Source organism: Mangifera indica, chromosome 14 (assembly GCF_011075055.1).
Source record: "Mangifera indica cultivar Alphonso chromosome 14, CATAS_Mindica_2.1, whole genome shotgun sequence".
Classification (NCBI taxonomy): Eukaryota; Viridiplantae; Streptophyta; class Magnoliopsida; order Sapindales; family Anacardiaceae; genus Mangifera; species Mangifera indica.
The window spans coordinates 7,584,315-7,605,759 of NC_058150.1; the positions used below are offsets into that span (position 1 = coordinate 7,584,315).

Here is a 21,445-nt window from a genome sequence, read left to right on the forward strand (position 1 = left end):
TTTAATAAAAATATTTAAAAAATAAAAATTTATCAAGTTTTTAACTCCCGTAGTTAAAAACTAACAAATTTTTTCTCATCAAAAATTTAGAAAATCAATATTTTTTCAAGAGTTTTTTTAACAATCACTATTGACAGTAGAAGATAGTAACGGTGATGTTTTTCTCTCTCTTTTGGGTTCTCTCTTAGTGACACTCTATTTTGGCCATTATCGATCAATAAAATCAATAGGAAAAATGAATCAATTATTTAAAATTTAGGATTTAGGGTTTAGAATGGAGTAAATGATTCAAAAATTTATTGTTATACGGGGAAAGAGGAAAAGGAAAGAGAATGGAGTGTGCTATTTTACGGGTTTTTTTATATTCTTATCTCAAAATATATTGTTTGATGAAATTTCTCATTATTAACTCATGAATATAATCTAAAGTTTTACATCAGTTATGTTTAAATAATAATAATAATAATGAGTCTCGGTTAATTAACTATGTTATTTACTATAGGGTAGAATAAATAAAGGCCAAAAGACTTGTTTTCACTCAAGATTTAATATAATTTTAAAGTTTTACTTATTAATTTTTAAAAACTTAAATATTTATTTATTATAAATTAAATTCTATTAAAAAATTTAGTTATAGTTAGAGATAATAATTTCAATCCAAATTTAGGGTCTCGTCCCTTTATATTAATATTTTTATTTAAAATACTAACATATTTTTATATTATTTATGTTTTTTAAATCTATTTATATTTTTATTGTGCATATTAAGATGTTTAATATATAATATTTGTGACATTTAAAATAGTAGATTAGTTTTAATTTTATATAATTTTATCATTTAATATATTTATATTGTATTTAAAGCCCCATGAGGATAAAGGAGAGATTTTTCTTCGTAAAAAATGAATAGAGATGAAAATTGATATCTCATATGAGGATGAGAACGGGGATATCAATCCCCTCCCCATTGCCATCCTTAATTATGATTAAAGGTAAAGTTATCATTTAAATAATATTATTAAAAAATATATAAATTATGTATGCCCCCCCCCCCCCTTAAGTTTTAAAAACTAACAAACTCACTCTTGTATAAAGTTTTTTAGTTTTAAAAAGTCATATTTCCCTCTCAAAATCTATAGTTTGTTGGGTCACCATCTCTGATGTCGGTAACTGTCTCTTTCCACCCTAAATCATTGTCTAGACAGTTTTTGTTTGGATTCAACGAATCTCATTATTGTCCAAACAATTCATGTTGATGATGACACTTTTTTGCAATAGTATAAATGATGATTTATGGTGGAGAAATGTGACAACTGGTATTGACAACAATTTAAAGTGGATGGCCAATGCCAGAGATGGTGATTGGAGGTGAAGATAGGTCTTTTTTTTGGGGGGAGGGGAGGAATGCGACCTTTTTAAATTAGAAATTTTTAGGAAATGATAAATTTGTTAGTCTTTAAAACTTGGGAGGAATATAATAAATTATATTTTTAAAATATTATTGTTAAAATAATGGTTTTATCTCTAATTCTAACTGAGATTCTTAAAAGAATTTGACTCATAGATATGTTTTTGGATTTTTGAAAGTTGACAGATTAAACTTTAGAATTACATTAAACTTTAGGTGGAAACAAGTCTTTTGACCATAAATAAAACATAAAGAGAAAAAGACATAGATACCTTTAATTTTTAATATGATTTGACTTATCGTCCGAGAGTAGACACGTTAATTGGGTCGGGCCGAATGAAGGCTTGGCATGAAGCACGAAAAAAAGCATGATACGAGAAGACCCGACCTGATATTGCAACGTGTTGAGCTAGGCCTATAGGCCTATTAGGTCAGCTTTTGGGCTTTTATATTAAGTCTATGAGTTGACTCGACCTGACCCGATACTGTTTAAAAATAAAAATATTTTTTTTTTCTTGCTTCTACCTTGTGTGCTTCCTTCTGCTACAAGGTAGAAGCCTTGGCCTCCTTAATTATTTTTTAAAATTATTTATTTTTTATTTATATAAACTCATTCAATTTTTCTTCATTTTCACTTTCATTTACAAATCTCTTAATCTCAATTATTTCATTATATTTTCAATCTCATTTTCTCGCATCAATTCTCTTTCAAATAATAATTCTTTGTGTTTATAATTTTATTTTAATTTTAATTTTATTATTACAAAAGGATCAAGTATCAAATGAATTCAGTCAATTTGAATATTATCATAGTATATATTTATTTATGTTTTGTAATTTATACAGTATGTAAATTAATTATTTATACTATATTATCAATTTATAATATTTTTCATCATGTAATCACAATATTTTTCTGCCATAAATGAGAGATTATAAATAAAATATTTGGGGTATTATCCTCGGTTAATAATTTAAAAATAATTTGTGTTTAAAAATTTAATTTTTTTTAAAATATTGATTAAATGGGTCGAGCTAGCCCATTTAAAGCCCAACTTGACCCGATTAAGATCATTATTATATGAGTCGAGCCTTGGACCTTGATATATTAATGGGTCGGCCCAGCCTGAAAGCCCATTATTGATCGGGCTTTGGGCTTGACCCATTAGCCTGATGGGCTGAGCCAGAGTCGGCTTGGTATGACCCATTAACACCTTTATCTGAGAGTTTATATTTGCAATTATGTATTATTCACTCTGGAAAAATGTGAATAAAGATTCCAAAATTGATATCTTGAATAAGACTTGTTTTTTCCCAAAAGAATATTTAGATTTCTATGAGAGTTTCTTTACCTACGTATAATTATCTCTGTGTGATCTTAAATATCAGCTATTAGTTGTTGTAACTCTAATTTATTATTTGGTTTCTTCTCTATCTTTCTTTCTAATATCCTTAATAAAACAATCCTTTTCCAATTTTTTTGAAATTAAGTTAAATATTTTATTAATTTTTTATTCAATTTTTTTAATTCGATTTGATTACCCAATTTTAAAAAAAATAGATAAATAAATAATTAAATTGAAAAATCACTTTTTTTATATTTTTAATTAATATCCAAATAAAATTTTAAAATAATATACTTTTTATTTGATTTTCAATTCAAAAGTTAATTCAATCGAATTACCAGACAATTTTAAATAAACAATAACACTCCCAATAACATGTGTCCGAAAACCTGCTCGAATTTCAAACGGTAAAGGCAAGAGAAAATTAAAAAGAGCTAATTTACTATCTTACCCCTAAAGTTGTTGAAAATTACTTTCTTGGGTTCTACAACTACAATAAACCCAGTGAGTGTAATTAGGGTTTTTGTGAGTGAAGCCCTCTTTTACTTCGCCGTCGGACAACATCAGGTACCACCGTTTCATCTTCTCAATATGCAACGATTCTTTTAACTGTATTTGTTGATTTGATTTCTTTTAAGTAGTTAATTCGTAATTATTTTGATATTGAAACGTAATTTTACGACTTGCACTCTGTCATCTTCTCACTCTTCATCTTGGTTGAATTTTTTTCTCTTTTGTTCTAAAGAATGGGAAGCATTCTAATTATCTAAGATTTGATATGGTGTTTGTATTGTTACTCAGTGTTCTGTCTGTGTCATATTTTATTTATGTTGATTTTCTTTTCTTTTGTTTAGAATGTATTGTTCATTGCAAAACTCGTTTTCTTCTTCGAGAAAGTGTTTCACTGCCCGTGATAACTCTAGTTAATCTGTTTTTGGATATTAAGGATTTTTTCAATTGGTAATATTGTATACACTTGTTTACATATTTCCGTTAATTTTGTAGAAAACGGTGTTTCATTTCACGGAAAATGAGTTTGATATCTCAGAATGTTGTTCCTAGAAAGAAAGTTAATTCAAAATTGGAAGATGGTGATGAGCCTATGCTCTTGGAAGAGTCAAAAGGTGTTGAGGATGGAGGAGAATCTGGTTTGGAGATATCACGGGTGAAGAAGAGAAAGATAGAGAAGGATAAACGACTGGGAATGGAGCAAGAAAAGGAAATGAAAAAGCTAGAAAACTTTTTGTTTGGATCCATTTATGCCCCTGTTGAATTTGGGAAGGAGGATGAGGAAGGATTCCAAGGGGAAGGTGAAAATGGTCCTGCTGCATACTTTGTGGATTACTCTGCAGATAGAATGCTGTCTGTTGATGAAGAGGAGTCACAATTGTCAGAGAAAATTGATGATGAAGAGGGAACACGGCAAAAACAATCTGTTTGGGTGGATGAGGAAGAGCTGCAGATCAATATAAATATTGCTAAAGTTAATAGGCTGAGGAAGCTGAGGAAGGAAGAGGATGAAAATTTGATTTCTGGTTCAGATTATGTTTCAAGACTGAGGGCTCAGCATGTTAAGCTGAGCCGAGGTACAGAATGGGCCCAACTTGATTCACAGTCAAAGGTGGATGGCTCTTATGATGATGAATTGTCAGATGAAGAAAATCAGGCAGTGGTGGCTCGAGGTTACGATTATGTTGAAACTGTTGATGATATTCTTAAGGTAAATGAAGATCTTGTAGTTAAGAGCCATGAAAAGTTGCTACCTGGACTTCTGGAATACTCAAGACTTGTAGATGCTAATGCTGAGGAACCATCAAATGGTCCTATAAATTCAGTTCAGTTCCATCGCAATGCACAGTTGCTTCTTGTTGCTGGATTGGATCGAAGGCTGAGATTTTTTCAAATTGATGGTAAACGAAATACCAAAATACAAAGCATTTTCCTTGAGGATTGCCCGGTTCGAAAGGCATCCTTCTTACCTGATGGATCTGAGGTTATAATAGCTGGAAGAAGAAAGTTCTTTTACAGCCTTGATTTGGGGAAAGCAAAGGTTGATAAAATAGGCCCCCTGGTTGGTAGAGAGGAGAAAAGCTTGGAAGTTTTTGAAGTTTCCCCTGATTCTAGTACAATAGCATTTGTGGGCAATGAAGGTTATATCTTGTTAGTTTCATCTAAGACAAAGGAGTTGATTGGAACTCTGAAAATGAATGGAAGTGTCCGTTCTTTAGCTTTTGCTAATGATGGACAGCAATTGTTGAGCTCTGGAGGTGATGGACAGGTCTACCATTGGGATTTGAGAAAAAGAATGTGCATCCATAAGGCAGTTGATGAAGGTTGCATAAATGGTACAGCACTTTGCACTTCACCGAATGGAACTTTCTTTGCAGCAGGTTCTGACAGTGGGATAGTAAATATTTACAACAGAGAGGAGTTCTTAGGGGGTAAGAGAAAACCAATCAAGACCATTGAGAATCTAACTACCAAGTTAGATTTTATGAAATTTAATAACGATGCTCAAATATTGGCAATTTGTTCGACCATGAAGAAGAACAGTTTGAAGTTGGTACACATTCCTTCATATACTGTTTTCTCTAATTGGCCTCCAGCAAATAGAACCCTACAGTATCCTCGGTGTTTGGATTTCAGCCCTGGTGGTGGCTTTGTGGCTATGGGAAATTCTGCTGGAAAAGTGTTGTTATACAAGTTGCATCATTACCCCCATGCATAGAGTGAATGCCGAGTTCCATATATCTTTTCACCCATAACGGAGCTTCTAGTTGCATATCTGAAAATTGAAGCAGTTTACCATTTGCCTGCTTCCTGATTGGCATGCTGGAGAAGGTTCCATTCCATGGCAACCTCCACAGAAAACAGTGCTATTAATATTGACTTCATCTTCTTAGTTCTAGTTAGTTCATTGGGAGGTGCATCTCATTATTTATTGGAGACCAGGCTTGCGAAGGACTTGATAGTCGAAGAATTTTCAATATTCTGTACCTGTGTTGCAGATTGAGTTATCTGCACTAGTTTTTGTCATTGGTTTTTCTTCTTGTCATGTTGTGGCATCGAATTCTTGGATAAAGAATTTTGGTATTTTCTTCCATAGCTACATTACCAAATTGATAGTAGTCAAGTATTTTCCCAAGGGGGTCTTTTATTGCAAGTACGCAACTGAATTTCGTTTTGATATTTTGACTTGATTTGGCCGTCTTGATCACTGCAAATCAACTAAGAAATTTTAAGGTTTAATTCTATCCGCACCAGCAACCAAAATTGTAGCTAAATTTGAATCTTTCATTCTGGCAATTTGTTGAATTGATTTGTCTGCTTATGTAATTTTCCATCTATTTTCTCTACCATGTTTAGGGCTCTTTCGGATCGACTGCATTTATCATTCTGATTAACTTCTGAAATTTGTTCGTGCAACTACGAAGCAAGAAATACAGGTATATTGAAAACTTCAAATTTGATTGAGCAGCTAAGATGCGAGGAATACTTGAATTCTATACTCCTTTAAATCAACACAACATTTCTGTGAAAACGGATACATAGGAGTGGTGTACAAAGAAAGAAAATAAATACTAGCAAATGTTTTAAAGCAATATCATATGGCATGCTATTCTGCTCATTCCCATGTTGGACAATGCAAATTATCACACTGCAAAATTATAGAACCTTAGGTTCGTAAAATTTTTTTTACTTTTGCTTGTGGTTCTCGATCGACAAAACAAAACATCTGTGTTAATGCATCCAAATGAAATTCAATCACGTGTGCAGTGCCAGTTCTTTTTCAATCCTTCACAAAACTGTTTTTACTGGCAACCCAACCTGCAAAATCAGATAAAATAGTTATACAGGGCATGGAAAATTTCATGCACAATCGAATTCTACCCAAGTCAGAATAACACCTTCTCATGAATCAACTTAATTTCAGAAGACAGGAAAGTCCCAAAAAATGTCAGCTGAAGGTTTCACATGTTGGTAAATTAACATGCAAAGCCCAGTCAGCATGTGTTTAAAATTTCTCACTTTGTTAATTCTTAAATCATGTAATGATCTTTACTATCATTCTCAATATATTTGTTTTATCTAAATCTTTTAAATGAGAGAAAAATAATTAAATCAAGCATATTTTTGGATAGTAGTCCCAACTCTGAACAAAATTACACAACAGTTCACACCTTAAGCAGGCCTCTGTACTGTGCAACTGATTCATTGACTTTATTCTTGCTAAACCCCTGCCGCAGCTTTCACCTCAGGACCAGTCATTCCCTGAAACAAATAAAAGGATGGTATTTGGTACATTCGATCATAAAGAAGAGTTTATAAGACTGCAGATTTGAAACTCTAGAATTTTTTTTTTTTTTTTCATTCTAGGAGCAAAACATACAACTTGATACATAAAAATAGAAAATGGTCATCATTGACTTTAACTGATAAAACAAATCAAGCTTGCCAATATATAAATCCAGATTAGATTAATTCTACGGGCATAATTTACCAGGCCAGCAGCAGCAAAAGGCAGATACATAAAAAGTGCTACTAACCTATCATTCTTTAGTTACTAAAAGATCTGTTGGTACAATGGGTCAGAAGTGATCAAAATACAGATATACAAACCTCTGATGGAGGGCTCTTTCTAATCTTACGAGCAGGAGTCCTCATCGTGACAAACTCCTCTGCTGCTGTTGGGTGAACACCCACTGTTGCATCAAAGTCTGCCTTGGTCAAGCCAGCTTTCACAGCAACTGCAAATCCCTGGAAATTCAACAATTATAAAACCATGAGACCATAGATCTTACAGGTAGCTCACAGATTTACTAGCAATTTACTAAATGAATATTGGTGATCCTGAAGCTGATTCTCTATTTCCCCATAATAAATTGAGGCTGCTAGACTTAGCACTGAAACTACAAGTCACTACTTTACATGCTTATTTAAAGCATTTGGGGTCAAAATTTAGTAGCCTCACAAAAATCCTGAGCCCAACAAAAAAGATGACATAAATGAACATGTCTAAATTTGGTCTGTTCACCTATCTTCTTCTTCAAACACTTGCAGAAGACCAAGTATATATACCATCAATCATAATATCCTATGGGAGCTCAGGCATGGAGGGCCTTGATTTTTTCAATAGACCTGTCCTATGGCATGTTAAATTTTATACCTCGTAAGCATTATTATTGAGACTCAAGATTAAACTAGGGCTCAGGTATGAAAAACAAAACGAAACTTTCAGAATGACATTGACCATTGAAATTCATGAATTTACCAGAAAACCTTAAAGAGTATACTGAATTTTAAGAACAATCTTGAGAGCTTCATCCACAAAAAATCAGTTAGAATATTTTAATTGAGGTAGAAACCTGCACAATTTCAGGTGCATCTTCTCCACACATGTGCAAACCCAGAACCTTGTTTGTCTTTGCACATACTATGAGTTTCATGAACACACGGTCTGGAAGACCTGAGAGAGTAGCTTTTAATGGTCTGAAGTTAGCTGTGAAAACATCAATGTCACCATATTCTTGTATAGCCTGTGAAGTTCTAGAAACATTAATAACAATAGACTAATTGCAACTGTTGCAGACATGCCAAAAAAATAATGTCACCTGTTCTTCAGAAAGACCAACTTGTCCAATTGGTGGTTGGGAAAACACAGCAGATGGAACAGCTCTACTCTCAAGGAAGAAAAAAGTATGGACGTTATTAGTTACCAAGCAAAATTCACATCACAGAACCTTAAAACAGGTATTCTTGAGAAGTAAAGTGAGAAACTTAAATCACTTGAAAGAGAGGAGGGAATCTATTTGTAAAAGAAGGGGACAATTTAGTTATTATAATTGACTAAAAAGTTCCAAAATAAAACTGCTAAATGTATATTTCAACTATTACATGTCTGTTGAGAAGCAAACATTAACCTGACAAATAAAAATGCATGACATGGCTCTAAATTAACATTATCCAACTTCAGTGTACGTTGTAATAAACTTCTTCAGGCCCTAATTAATTTTTAATGAAGATATAAAGAGATTTACTGAGAAATAAAATTATTTTAATAACAGTTCTCTTCAATCACTTATTAACAAAAAAATTATATATTACCTATAATCAGGTTTAGTCAGTTCATCATGAAACAAAGTTTTTGCTAAAGCCCCTCCCTCCATCAAAGCAACTGGAGTCAAATTTATTCTATCTGTAACATCTCCAACAGCCCAAATGGAAGGAACTGATGTACAAGAATATTCATCAACCTGAGGAAACAATGAACAGAAAAACTAGATAACATAAAGCACAATGCAGAAGAAACTGAAAAAAGGACAAAAAGATATACCAAAGTAGCAAGGACACTACCTCTATTGCTCCATTCTTATTCAATTTAACACCCACCTTTTCCAATCCCAAGTTCTGCAACGAAGCAAAAACTTCACATTATATCTACTACATAATCATTTTATCATTCTTCTTTCAAATATAATGCTTAGAGAAAAAAATAATAAAGACAGGAAAAGTATTGGTGCAGTACAGATTAAGCATGATGTTTGCATTGTCACCATTGTGGGATAATGGTACCAAAGTATGGTGCATGATTGCAAACCTTGAAGATTAATACTCTAAGGTCCTTTTTTTTTAAGGAGGATACACAGTTTATGGGACATAATTAATAACTCAATAAAACTATGCATATTTATTTTGAGTACACAAATGGGTACACACTTATGTGTGCTACCATATGATTGTGTGATTTTAAATTAAAGATAAAGTAACACTCAATCATGTGATGACACGTATAAGTGTGTATTCATTTGTGTGCTCAAAGTGGGTACACATGGTATTGCTCTTAATAGCCCAATGGACTCAATGAGAACCAATAACAAAAGAGTAAACCTTCGTACTAGGCCTTCGTCCAGTTGCAAACATAATATGAGAGAAGCCTTCCACTGTTCCTTTGTTAGTCTTCAGAGATAGCGAACCATCTGTTGACTTTACAATAGCCTGAGGCGACTCCTCTGTGTGAAACTCAATTCCTCTTAAGGACATCTGTTCTGCAACAAAGTCTCTTATCTGCAGAACCATTTTGACACAAGTTCATTGTGCAAGAAAACTTCTATAGAGTTGTTTTAATTAAGCATCTATTATAGTTCCGAACCTCTTCATCAAAACCTCTTAAAACTTTTTTCTGGCGTATGAAAACATGGACCTCACTTTTTAGGCCATTGAAGATACCAGCAAACTCCAAGGCAATGTATCCTCCACCAATTATTGCAATTCTCTCAGGCTTTGAGGGCAAATCAAGTGCAACATCAGAATCTATAGCATGTTCACTACCAGGAATGTCAGGAATGAACGGACGCCCTCCAACTGAGATCAGTATGTGCCTAGCAGTATAAAGTTTTCCATCTACATCGACAGTGTGTGGGTCCACAATCTGCACAGATTTCACCGTTTCATTCATTCAAACCAAAAATGGATAATGAATATAGTTCATGAAGCAAGGGTATACAAAATTTAGCTGAAGAATACATTTAATTATAAAGAACCTAGACAAATGGCATCCTCCCACCTTTCCACGACCTTCAATTAATGTGACATTAGCATTTTTCAGAATATTTTTGTAGATACCGGTAAGGCGTTGCAGCTCGGCATTTTTATTAGCAATCAAAGTGCTCCAATCATGCTGTGGTTCGACCTCATATTTCCAACCAAAACCATTACTCTCATCAAATTCATGAGAAAATTTCGATGCATATACCAGCAGTTTCTTTGGTACACAGCCACGAAGTACACATCTGCATTTAAAAAACAACAGAGAAATCATTGACAAGCTCACAGAAAGAGAGAAATCATAATATTTGGGTATCTAAATAAAATGAATTCAACGTAGCTAACGCCTCCAAGCTGAATTAAAAGCCTGACTCAAATTAAGTATTGGTTTTCCAAAAGACTGGAACAGTACAAATTAAAATTACAAACCAAAACTCTTTCAAAGCAAGGAAAGTTTCTGATAATTAATAAATAGTTACCACAATCAGAGCTGACAGCACATAGTAACAGTGGAAGATTAAAAGTAAAAGGCTAAAATTCTTATGATCATAATTCAGTTATTACAGCTAAGTTTCATCAACACTTCACAACTTACGTGCCACCAACGCCGCCAGTGGTCTCAGAAGAAATGGTTGAAAACGGAAGCTCACAGACAGCAACAGAAGCGCCGAAATTGGAGGCGAATCGTGACGCACGGACGCCGCCACTGCCGGCGCCAATAGTGAACAGGTCAAAGTCGTAATGACGAGCGGTCTCAGCTCCGTTCTCGGACTCGGCTTGGACGGCGATATGACGCCGTGGATGATGTTGGCGGAGGTGGTGGCTCTGAACGTAAGAAAGAGAAGGAGAAGTTAGGGTTTTAGGAAGAGAAAGAAAGTGAGAGGAAACTGGAAGTGAAAACGGTAGCCTTTTGTACAAGAAGGTGGTGGTGAGCTTTGGCGTTGCAACAGATGTTGCCATTTTTTTTTTAATTTAAAATTTTGATTTCTCCCTTCTTGTGCTCGTGTTGTGTTGTATTATCTCAGAGAATTGAGGACGGTGAGAATTGTAATAGTGTAGGCGTATGTAGTTAACGGTTCCTGGTCTAGCAAGGCTTCCTATTTTCTAGAGGCCAAAGAATTATTTCCCACCCAAGGTATGCTATAATCTCAAGTTTCCACCATTTATCTTTGATAATACCAAATACCCACCCATGAGTAGTTAAAATTAACGGAACCCTAACCCCTAAAAATATTTTTTCTTTTTTGTCTCCTAACCCCTAAAAACTAACCATTTCCCTCTAGGCCAAGTTTTGAAAAATAACATTCCCCCCTTAGGGTTTAGTTTTCAATCTTCGACACCGAATCTGGCTCCATCGCAGACGACGAAGCTTTCCAAAGGCATCACCATGCTCCGGTGGTCTCCCTTGCCTCCTCTGGAGCGACGGTCGATCGAGATCTGGCCTGGAAAGAAGAAAAGCTTTGTCGGGAGACGAAGAGGCTTTGTCTGCGAAGACAAAAAGCTTCGTCTCCCGACGAAGCTTTTCTTCTTTCTAGGCCAGATCTAGGTCGACCGACGCTCCAGATGAGACAAGGGAGACGGTTGGAGCATGGTGATGCCTCTGGAAGGCTTTGTCGTCGGCGATGGAGCCGGATTTGGTGCTGGGGATTGAAAACTAAACCCTAGGGGGGGAATGCTATTTTTCAAAAACTTGGTTTTGGGGGAAATGGTTAGTTTTTAGGGGTTAGGGGACGAAAAAGAGATAAAATTTTAATTTATTTTTAATATTATAAATAAAATGACGATTTTATCTTAACCACCGTTAATTTTAACTGCTTATGGGTGGATATTTTGTATTATCAAAGATAAATGGTGGAAACTTGAAATTACAGTATACATTGGGTGGGAAATAGTACTTTAGCCTTTAATAAATTCGAGTTTGACTTAACTTGAAAAGTCTAACTCGAGCCTAAAGACTCAAATTTGACAATCCTCTTTAAGCCAATTTAAATTCGATTCAATTTGAAAAGAGTTAAACATAAGTTTGATTATAGTATCAAACTGAATTCAAATTAAACTCGGTTCAATACCATAGTTGAGCTAAAATAAACTAACATGACGTTATTTTAATATGTATTAACCAAAATAATATCATTTTAATTAATTTAGAGTGTTTTTGTAAACTCATAAATTTGATAAATTAAATAACTCTAAACCTGAGTGTTTTTGTTCGTCTTGGTCTCATTTGAACAAAATTGATGAACGAGCTTGACCCAACCCTTAATCTAAGGGTGACTCCACTAATACTCATTAAAAAGCCTCTTAACCGGTTATGATACTGCCAATTGGACCCCATGCCACGAACGGTCTAGAAAATGGCCAAAGGACTATTTCCCACCCAAGGTATGCTGCAATCTCAAGTTTCCACCATTTATCTTTGATAATATTAAATACTCACTCATGAACAGTTAAAATTAACGGTGGTAAGGGTAAAATCGTCATTTTATCTATAATATTAAAAATAAATTAAAATTTTATCTCTTTTTCGCCCCCTAACCCCTAAAAACTAACCATTTCTCCCTAAACCAAGTTTTAAAAAATAGCATTCCCCCCCTAGGGTTTAGTTTTCAATCCCTGGCACCAAATCCGGCTCCATCGCCGACGACGAAGCTTCTAGAGGCATCACCATGCTCCAACCGTCTCCCTTGCCTCATCTGAAGCATCGGTCGACCGAGATCTGGCCTAGAAAGAAGAAAAGCTTCGTCGGGAGATGAAGCTTTTCGTCTTTCCAGACGAAGACGAAAAGTTTCGTCTCCCGACGAAGCTTTTCTTCTTTCTAGGCCAGATCTCGATTGACCGTCACTCCAGAGGAGGCAAGGGAGACCGCCGGAGCATGGTGATGCCTCTGGAAAGCTTCGTCGTCGGCGATGGAGTAGGATTCGGTGTCAGAGATTGAAAACTAAACTCTAGGAGGGGGAATGCTATTTTTTAAAACTTGGCCTAACGGAAAATGGTTAGTTTTTAGGGGTTAGGGGGCAAAAAAGAGAAAATATTTTTAGGGGTTAGGGTTCCGTTAATTTTAACTGCTCATGGGTGGGTATTTGGTATTATCAAAGATAAATGGTGGAAACTTGAGATTGCAGCATACCTTGGGTGGGAAATAGTCCTTTGGCCTTTATCAAAGCTCAAACTTAACTTAACTCAAATCCAAACCCCACTAAATTCCACTTACCATTTCTTTCTAAATGAATTATTACTATTTTTAAAGGGTTTTTCTATTTTCAATAGTACAATTTTTGTAATTTTAGGGTTATGGGCCATTAAAGGTTAGGGTGTAACTTCTAAAGAGCGTTGAATTTGAATCGAGTTTATTCGAATTCGAACTTGAGTTTAATTTGAATGAGTCCTAAATAAGTTTTGCTTAAGCGAGCTCAGACTTGAAAGTTAAATATTTTCAAGATTAAAATTTAGGGGTATTCAGTTTGTCAAATTCGCGAGCTTAAAAAATTTAATACAAAACAACGTTCTTTTAATTAATATGCATTAAAATGATATCATTTTAATAATGAGTCAATTGCAAAGCGTAATTCGAATTTGAACTCAAACTCGACTCTTTTGAAACGAGTCGAGCTCAAGCTAAGGCAAGCTCTTCATCCGTTGACAATCTCTTCATCCGAATGTGGGAGTCACTTTATCTTTTCTCCATTTTCATAAGCAGGAGGTGGCAATGAATAAGAATTAATTTAGAAAAATGTCTTCCATTTAAAACAATGTTTCAACTGAATTTCAATACATTGATTAAATATCTTCGTATCAAATCTAGTTGAAATAAAAAACCTGAAGACAATTTATGTTTTCTTGCCCAAACCATGGTAAAGATTTTCATTTTGCCTAGATTTGTTGGGTGAATTTGTTTTGAAATGTATGTGTTTATTTGTGACCTATATTGGTTGGTACTAAACCCAAGTTGAAGCATGTGGTTTCCTAGTAAATCCATATTTGGGCATGTTTCATTTAGGGTTTATCATTTGACTACTTTGTAGAAATTGATGTGTTTGTTCTATAATTTGTGTAGTAAGGGATGTCAAATATGGTAAGTATAACCTCAAAATGAAGCCTAAAATTTTTTTTATCAAAACATAGATTCATCAATTAACTGCACACTTCATTTAACATTTTTGGTTTGATTATATTTGAATAATATCCTTACAATGGATGTGTTTGTTGGGCAATCTGTGTTGAATTTGAAGTCAAATGTGGTTCATAGAAACATTAAATGAAGTCTACAACTTATTGTCAAAATCATGTTTCGATAACATATCAGGAGCTTCATTTTGGGTTTCCAATTAGGTTATTTTTGACTACATTTAAATGGGTTTGTTTATTGGATTATATGTATAGAAATGAATGTTAAATATGTTGGAGGAATTACCCTAATCAAGTCTATAGTTTCATGTCGAAACATGGATTCAACATAAAATTGCAACATTTATTTGTAGTTATTATATCATGATATTCCAAACAACTTTTAAAAGCCAAAACTTACATCTTCTCTTTTTGAATCATGAAATAAACCAATATATAAACAAATTCATAAAAGAAGTATGCCCTCCAAATGTTATTGGATTTGTTAATAAGGGCAATTTCATTTGAAAATCATTTGTCAAACTGAATATTTATTGAGTGAAAAATAAGAGATTCAATAAAGATGGAGTGTATTCAAATACAAGTGAAGTGGAAAGCGTTTTGCACTATTAGAGTCATGGGGTATTTTTTACAAAAAAGTCATTTATTAAAAAAAAAAGGTATGTAATAATATCAATTCTCAATTTTGAAAAGTGTCATTTCATAATTTCAAAATCAAAATAGTATTATTTAATATAATTCTTTTAAGATATCATAAAAGGATAATAACTTTTTCCTTATTTAAACTATATTATAATGATAAAATTCTTCTCCCTGTTAGGTTTACATTTGTAAATTTTGTTATATTTTATGACAAAAGTAAAAAAAAAAAAAAACCCTTATTATAAATAGGCAAAAATACCCTTTATTGTCAATTACCAGTCTACCTCTATTCTTTAATAAATTATAGAAATACTATGTTTCTCTTTCCTTCCCTTTCCATCTCCATCAACTGCCACCACTCAAATTCTCTCCACTTTGCTTTGAATCCCTTAACAATTGCAACAACTCCTAGGTTGTTTGCTAACACAAAACAACCAAAGGAAATTTCTATAAAAACAAAATTGTCACACTCTTCCTTTTCATTTTAGTCCATTTGACTTACCCACATAAACCACAACTGACCATACAAAAAAATTCCAATGACTCTCATTTTTCATGACGAGTCCTTCTTTGTTATCATTTTTTATTGATATTCTTTAATCACTTACCCAAAAAAAAAAAGTTTATTTGTACTTATTGAAGTAGATGATTGTGTCTCTTGAAGGAGGAGATTTAGAGATTTTTAAAAAGTTTTATGGGTTTTGAATAAGAATGAGATGGTGTAGAAAGTGGAGTGAGTGTGAGTGATGGTGTTGGGTTGGTTCTAGTGATGATAGGTTGGTTGAGGCAATGTCATCAACCATGGTGATGGTGCTTCTATTGGTGGTGCAAGGTTGATTCTAGTGGTGATAGTGATAGTAGTCGTTAGTCATGGTGATGGTAGTGCTTTTGATAGTAGTGTTAGGTTGGTTTTGATGGTGATGGTGATGGTAGTCATCAACCATAAAAGTGGTGGTGATGTCAAGTGAATGAAGAAAAAGACAATGAGAGAAAAAAAGCGAGAAGAAAAATGATGATTACAGTAGAAGTTAGAGGTGATGGTGCTAGTAGTCATTAACCATAATGGTGGCGGGGGAGGTGCTAAGTGAAGGAAGAAGAAGATGGTGATTAGTGAGAGAAAAAATTAAAAAAGACAGAATGGTGATAGTGCTGGAAATTAAAGGCCACTCAGTGAAGGAAGAAGGAGGGATCATTGCTTGTAGCTGCATATTCAAATTTCTTAAGGCTTTGCGGTGGTACCTTTTTCAGATTTGTAGCCGCATATTCAAATTTCTTTATTTAAAAAAAATATGTTTTCTCGTAATCTTTTAAGAATACAACCTATTTGAACAATTGCCCAGTATTCTTGGATTAAAAAGGCCCATATGAACGTAATGAATTAAAAATTTAACAGATGGTAGACAATGTGTAGCAAAACTAGAGGGTCCAAGATAATAGAAAAAATTCTAGGACCCTAATTAATTGTTATATATAAAATTCAGGTGTTAATCAGAGATTTTAACTCATGGCCCCCTTGACCCCCTGGTAGGTTTGCCACTGACTGTTTGGAAATTAGGTGATCGTTGTGATGGTGCGATCACTATTTTTTTTTTTATTTATCACAAAATTTGTATATTTCATAAATTATAATTAATTTTTATAATTAAATAAATAATATTCACCCTGTTACGAATCAGAAAACGGGGAAGAACCAAACTCCACAAACTTCAACCTTCTTAGACTTTGAAATGAAACCGTAATTAGCTGCTCATCAATTACTTGTTGACAACCTTTGGAATGAAAATTTAGAAACTAGATACAATAACAAATTAACCCTAGCTACAGATATCATCAAATTTTCCTATTTAAGTGAGATTTAGAACATTGAACTGAACCAAGCCGAGACTGGTCTAATTTCTACTTTTAAAAGCAGATATAATGTAACAAGCATAAAAGAAATACTTCCTCTGCTTCATAGAATAAGATCACAAACAACCTACCACCATGAAACAGGACCGAGACCATCGTAATCAGCCGATCCCTGCAAAAGGAAATCCCAACTAATAATTAGACCAATGCATAAACCCAGAAAATATTGTGATTCAATCAAACCGATTATATTGCTAGTGCATTACAGTTTCTTTATGTACTGAGTTTGAAACACATCTTAAACAGAGTTTCAAATTCAGAAAAGAGGTGATTTAAAAGCTTCCATTTACATGTCATGAATTCAAAATCTAATTAAGCTGTTAGAGTAAAAGCAGCCTGTCAAAATTTTAAATCACACCATCTCTAGAAAGTAGCAATCTAAATATTATGATCAAAGGCCAAAAAAAGTGTAAATTCTTTTACAATCTTAAATACCGAATACATGTAAAGTGGAAACAGACACTAAGCCAACAAAACACGCAATTATATAGGTAGATTAGGGATCACTTCCTTGAAGCATCATGAGAAATTTCTAAAAGTAGAAGAAAGAAGAATGAAAGAACATCCTAGGAAGCAACATGGCTACTACTATGCTCATACAAAAAAGCCTTTGAAGAAAAATAAAGACCAAAAAAATGAGAAAGCCAGAGGAAATACCAGTCAGTACTAATAACTTTGAAAGATGTACTTACAGTAACCACCATAGGGGCAAATGGCTTTGATCCTTCCGGTTGCTCAATAGGAATTGGAGGATACTTAACACTAATAACTCGAAACTTGATCTGACATTTCATATACCTAAAGTCAGTCAATATATATAAAATAGAAGTTTGAGAATCTGCATATATAGCAATTGCACGATCATATGAACCTCGTCTATTCCATCGATCGGATATTTTGTATCTCCAAATTCCCATATCCATCGGACATTGTACCTGCAGTAATAATCATAGGCAAGTACTACTGAACCAACAGATGTAATGCGAAGACAGAAAGATATAAGCAGAAAGTTATTTTAAGTTTTCAACACGTGCAAAATAGACCAGGAAAAGGAATCAGACAGTCACACCTTTTGTCAGGGTCAGACTCGGAATGAGATGGACTTGGCAAAAGATGAAAAGGTATGTAAATGTCATCAAAAAACCCAAGAGATACTGCCAATCATAACATCAAGATTTCAAAACAAAATTCAAACTTAGTTCACTAAAGGTACCAAAATTGTTAACATTCAGATGAATTCAAGCTTTCAAGACAATAAAGAAAGGACAAACAGAATAACAACAAATCTGTAGGAAAAAATTTAAGTCAAAGTTTAGGTCTGCTCACAATCTGAATACAAAAAGGTGAAAATTTCACTGATTATGAAAGCTACAAGAAAGAGTAGAATAAATTAATTCAAGAAAACGTCTGGCAGATCATCTTACATAGCAGATCTGGAAGGATTTCTGCAAGCCATATTCAGTCATGAGTGCTAACTTTGCAACTTATCACTAGAAATAACATGAAACTTTTACACCTAAAGGGACACCTGCTTGGTAAAGATGTGTTTGCCATTAGCATGGTTCAATTTCACCATCCCAGTCTGGGAAGTCAACTCATCAACTACTAATTGTCACCGTCGCCATGTTCCAAGCAATCACAAATTTCATCCGAGGGAAAACAAACAAACACATAGACAAGAATGAGCAAACATGCAAGGATAAAATATTGCAGCAAGCCAAGAGAAAATGTGTAATGTGCTGTTCTATTGCAAGGGAGACTCCTAAAGATATGGAAGAGAATTCATAGAGCTATCTCAGAAGATGGAGAGCACGTTGAATTTCCGAACACAGAAAAAATTTTCTTGTCAAAAAACAAGGTGCTCCTAAATTCAGTACCACCAAGAAGACCTAAATTTCAACCACTAAATAGTCAAGAATACCACAACAAGACTTCAGTTTCAGCCATCAATGTCAATCAAGAATGCATACGAGGGGAATTTTTCTTCAAAGATAGGATGCTTCAATGAACCAAGGCCAAAACCTTAATTAAGTAAATAAGTTCTTCCCACATGTAAGCAAATATAAATTCCTAAAATTAATTGAGCAAGTTAATTAAGATTGCAATCAAACACATTCTTTAACTGGGGAAATGGATTCAATCCTAAGCTCTGCAATCAACACAACCAGCATATGCATGAAATGACCAGCAGAGCACTGTGTTCAATAGAAACTTAGACTAAAAAATTCATTGCAAGTTATAATGCATCAATCCGGATAAGAAAGTTTTACTCCTAAACTATCTTTGTGCAGGAATCTTGCATAGTTTTGAAAAAGGGCTCACTACAGAAGACTTAAACAGAACTAGACAATCAAGTCCTCAGGAATCAGCAGTCAAAGACCATCTGATCTATAGTACTTATTGGAACTCATTAACACCCACAATAACCAAAAAGTTAAACACCCCCTCCTGCCCACAAGAATGTTAAATGAGAAAACCCATGCTTCTTAAACAAAAGCTATATATATACTTGCACAGGAGGAAATTGAATTCAGAAAATAAAACTAAGGAAAAGATTACAGTGGACACATATATATCAAAGTAAATCACAGAAAATTAAGATGCTGAGGTCATTGTAAGACATACAGCGCAAACCATTGGCATCAGATTCTTTGAGTTTTGCAGTGATAACCTCTCCCACAAAGGGGCGAAATACAACCATTCTAAACTCAACCTGCCAGATGAACAGAACAAGATTGTCAACAAAACTACAAATTGTATTTTATAAAGAGAATCCATGGTACAATAAAAATATCCTAATCATACATACCAGATCAATTTGATTAATAGTAAAATTTAAGATCCCTAATTGTTTATGAAAATAGTGTAAAAGAAAACGAAAAAGCTCACTTTTATATCAATTAACTAACATAAAGGACTTAATTAAGTTATGTTGCTAAAAACGTACACACATAAACAAATCCAAAACTCTGAGAGTTTGCACAAACATAGTTATTCCAGGAAATATAGAATCAAAAAAACACATTCCCATTGAGGACAACTAGAGATTTTATGTGACATCTCACTTCATTTCTTCTCTTTGGTGCTAAACAATGGTTAAATGGTAATGGGTATTGAGCAATGAATTAAAGTCTCCAAATACCATGACAAAGAAGCTTTACCACCTAACCTCCAAGGAATCTTCACTCCTCGCCTTATTTTCAAAGAGTAAATACAAATAAAAAAATAAAATCACTTAGAAAAAATTTTGAAAAGTAAATACATATAAATATTAAAATAACATTGAAAAAGTAAATACATATAATTTACAAAACACAAACTTGCAGCACAATTTCATGCACATCCCCTTAACGTAGCACTGACAAATCCAATCCAAAGTAAAAATAATTACAATACAAGAACAAAACGAAGCAAATACAACAAGCACATTAATCGCTTGTGACAAAGCCTGAAAATGACTTGATGACGTCAAGGCTATACATAAGCATGGGATATAATCATATTACAGTTCATATATATACCGCATATGTGGAAGCACCTTCCCCTGGAAAAATAAAGCCACCTTCAATTTTGCAGATATCATACACAGAAATGCAGAGTCCCAAATTTGCAACAACCTTCAAAACAAAAATAGTTATCTTCTTCCACATGATATCCCCAAAAGTTCATCAAAATCCAACAAACTTAAAATTAAAAAAAAAAAAAAAAGTGTAGAGTCAAAGTAAGGAAAGAAAAAGTCCCACATACCTTATCCAAGAAAATACCTTCTAACTCTGATTTAACAGCTTCATCAAGAGGATTGCCAAGGAGATGAGGCGGCAAACGCAATGTGTGCTCAATTCTGCTAAGGTAAAACATTTTCACCGTCTCCTACATTTTCAGACAAACAAATCGATCAAAGTACATCCAATAGACACTCAAATAGAAACAGCAACCGACAAACACCGCAAACGAGCGTGTGCCTACCAACTTCGATGGACCATCATTTTCAATAAAAACAGAATAAAATTAAAACATAAAGAACAAAACAAACCTTTAACTAGCGGTTATGATTATTCGGATAGGAAGTGTTGAGTCGAGTTAAGTAGAGGTAGCGGGGATCGGGGTGGGATGCAGCGGCTGTCACCAGGGGAGGTTTGGTGGGATGGAGTTGAGGGAGCGGCGTGGCGAGAGTCGAATTCGTGCGTGGGTGCCGCCGCGGGAACTTGGAGAAGGGTGTTTTTTTTTTAAGGGAAAATACAAAAAACAAAATTAGTCGCAAATAGTTTAAATTAAAGATAAATATTACTTAATTATATAATAATATATTATTATTTATACATATTATTTTATTAATACAAATACATCCAACAATCTTAATACCAAGTAAACCAACTACTGTTTTTGCCCTATTGTGTTTGGTGTGCATATTAGCCTTTGATTGTTGGCAACATTCATAGTGTGCCATTTCTTTAGAGTGCCCAAGCAAGAT

At 34.0% G+C, this 21,445-nt stretch overlaps 3 protein-coding genes across 3 annotated transcripts; 1 reads left to right on the top strand and 2 right to left on the bottom strand.

Moving 5' to 3' along the window:
* Positions 1-3,219: 3,219 nt before the first annotated feature.
* Positions 3,220-5,917, top strand: LOC123196266 (U3 small nucleolar RNA-associated protein 18 homolog). Its single transcript, XM_044610221.1, has 2 exons — positions 3,220-3,321; positions 3,760-5,917. The coding sequence occupies exon 2, from the start codon at positions 3,785-3,787 to the stop codon at positions 5,480-5,482; it is 1,698 nt and encodes a 565-aa protein (XP_044466156.1). The 5' UTR covers positions 3,220-3,321; positions 3,760-3,784; the 3' UTR covers positions 5,483-5,917.
* Positions 5,918-6,238: 321 nt separating this feature from the next.
* LOC123196267 (glutathione reductase, chloroplastic) lies at positions 6,239-11,358 on the bottom strand. Its single transcript, XM_044610222.1, has 11 exons — positions 10,895-11,358; positions 10,319-10,544; positions 9,905-10,183; positions 9,643-9,819; positions 9,109-9,162; positions 8,860-9,008; positions 8,367-8,430; positions 8,121-8,291; positions 7,375-7,512; positions 6,936-7,026; positions 6,239-6,582 (listed from the first exon to the last, which is right to left on the bottom strand). The coding sequence occupies exons 1-10, from the start codon at positions 11,257-11,259 to the stop codon at positions 6,985-6,987; spliced, it is 1,665 nt and encodes a 554-aa protein (XP_044466157.1). The 5' UTR covers positions 11,260-11,358; the 3' UTR covers positions 6,239-6,582; positions 6,936-6,984.
* Positions 11,359-16,762: 5,404 nt separating this feature from the next.
* LOC123195724 (DNA-directed RNA polymerase III subunit RPC8-like) lies at positions 16,763-21,237 on the bottom strand. Its single transcript, XM_044609540.1, has 8 exons — positions 21,008-21,237; positions 20,722-20,844; positions 20,496-20,591; positions 19,600-19,687; positions 18,044-18,128; positions 17,846-17,909; positions 17,667-17,756; positions 16,763-17,086 (listed from the first exon to the last, which is right to left on the bottom strand). The coding sequence occupies exons 2-8, from the start codon at positions 20,830-20,832 to the stop codon at positions 17,042-17,044; spliced, it is 579 nt and encodes a 192-aa protein (XP_044465475.1). The 5' UTR covers positions 20,833-20,844; positions 21,008-21,237; the 3' UTR covers positions 16,763-17,041.
* Between the last annotated feature and the right edge of the window lie 208 nt (positions 21,238-21,445).

Excerpts from the sequence above, each read along its gene's own strand:
- LOC123196266 (XM_044610221.1), top strand. The coding sequence starts at position 3,785 with ATGAGTTTGATATCTCAGAATGTTGTTCCTAGAAAGAAAGTTAATTCA.
- LOC123196267 (XM_044610222.1), bottom strand. The coding sequence starts at position 11,259 with ATGGCAACATCTGTTGCAACGCCAAAGCTCACCACCACCTTCTTGTAC. Across the intron at positions 9,009-9,108 it reads ATAAGAATGGAGCAATAGAG|GTTGATGAATATTCTTGTAC; the intron begins GTAGTGTCCTTG and ends TTGTTTCCTCAG. Across the intron at positions 8,431-8,859 it reads CTGACTAAACCTGATTATAG|AGCTGTTCCATCTGCTGTGT; the intron begins GTAATATATAAT and ends CCTTGAGAGTAG.
- LOC123195724 (XM_044609540.1), bottom strand. The coding sequence starts at position 20,832 with ATGTTTTACCTTAGCAGAATTGAGCACACATTGCGTTTGCCGCCTCAT. Across the intron at positions 19,688-20,495 it reads AAGGTGCTTCCACATATGCG|GTTGAGTTTAGAATGGTTGT; the intron begins GTATATATATGA and ends TTCATCTGGCAG. Across the intron at positions 17,910-18,043 it reads GAGTCTGACCCTGACAAAAG|GTACAATGTCCGATGGATAT; the intron begins GTGTGACTGTCT and ends TTATTACTGCAG.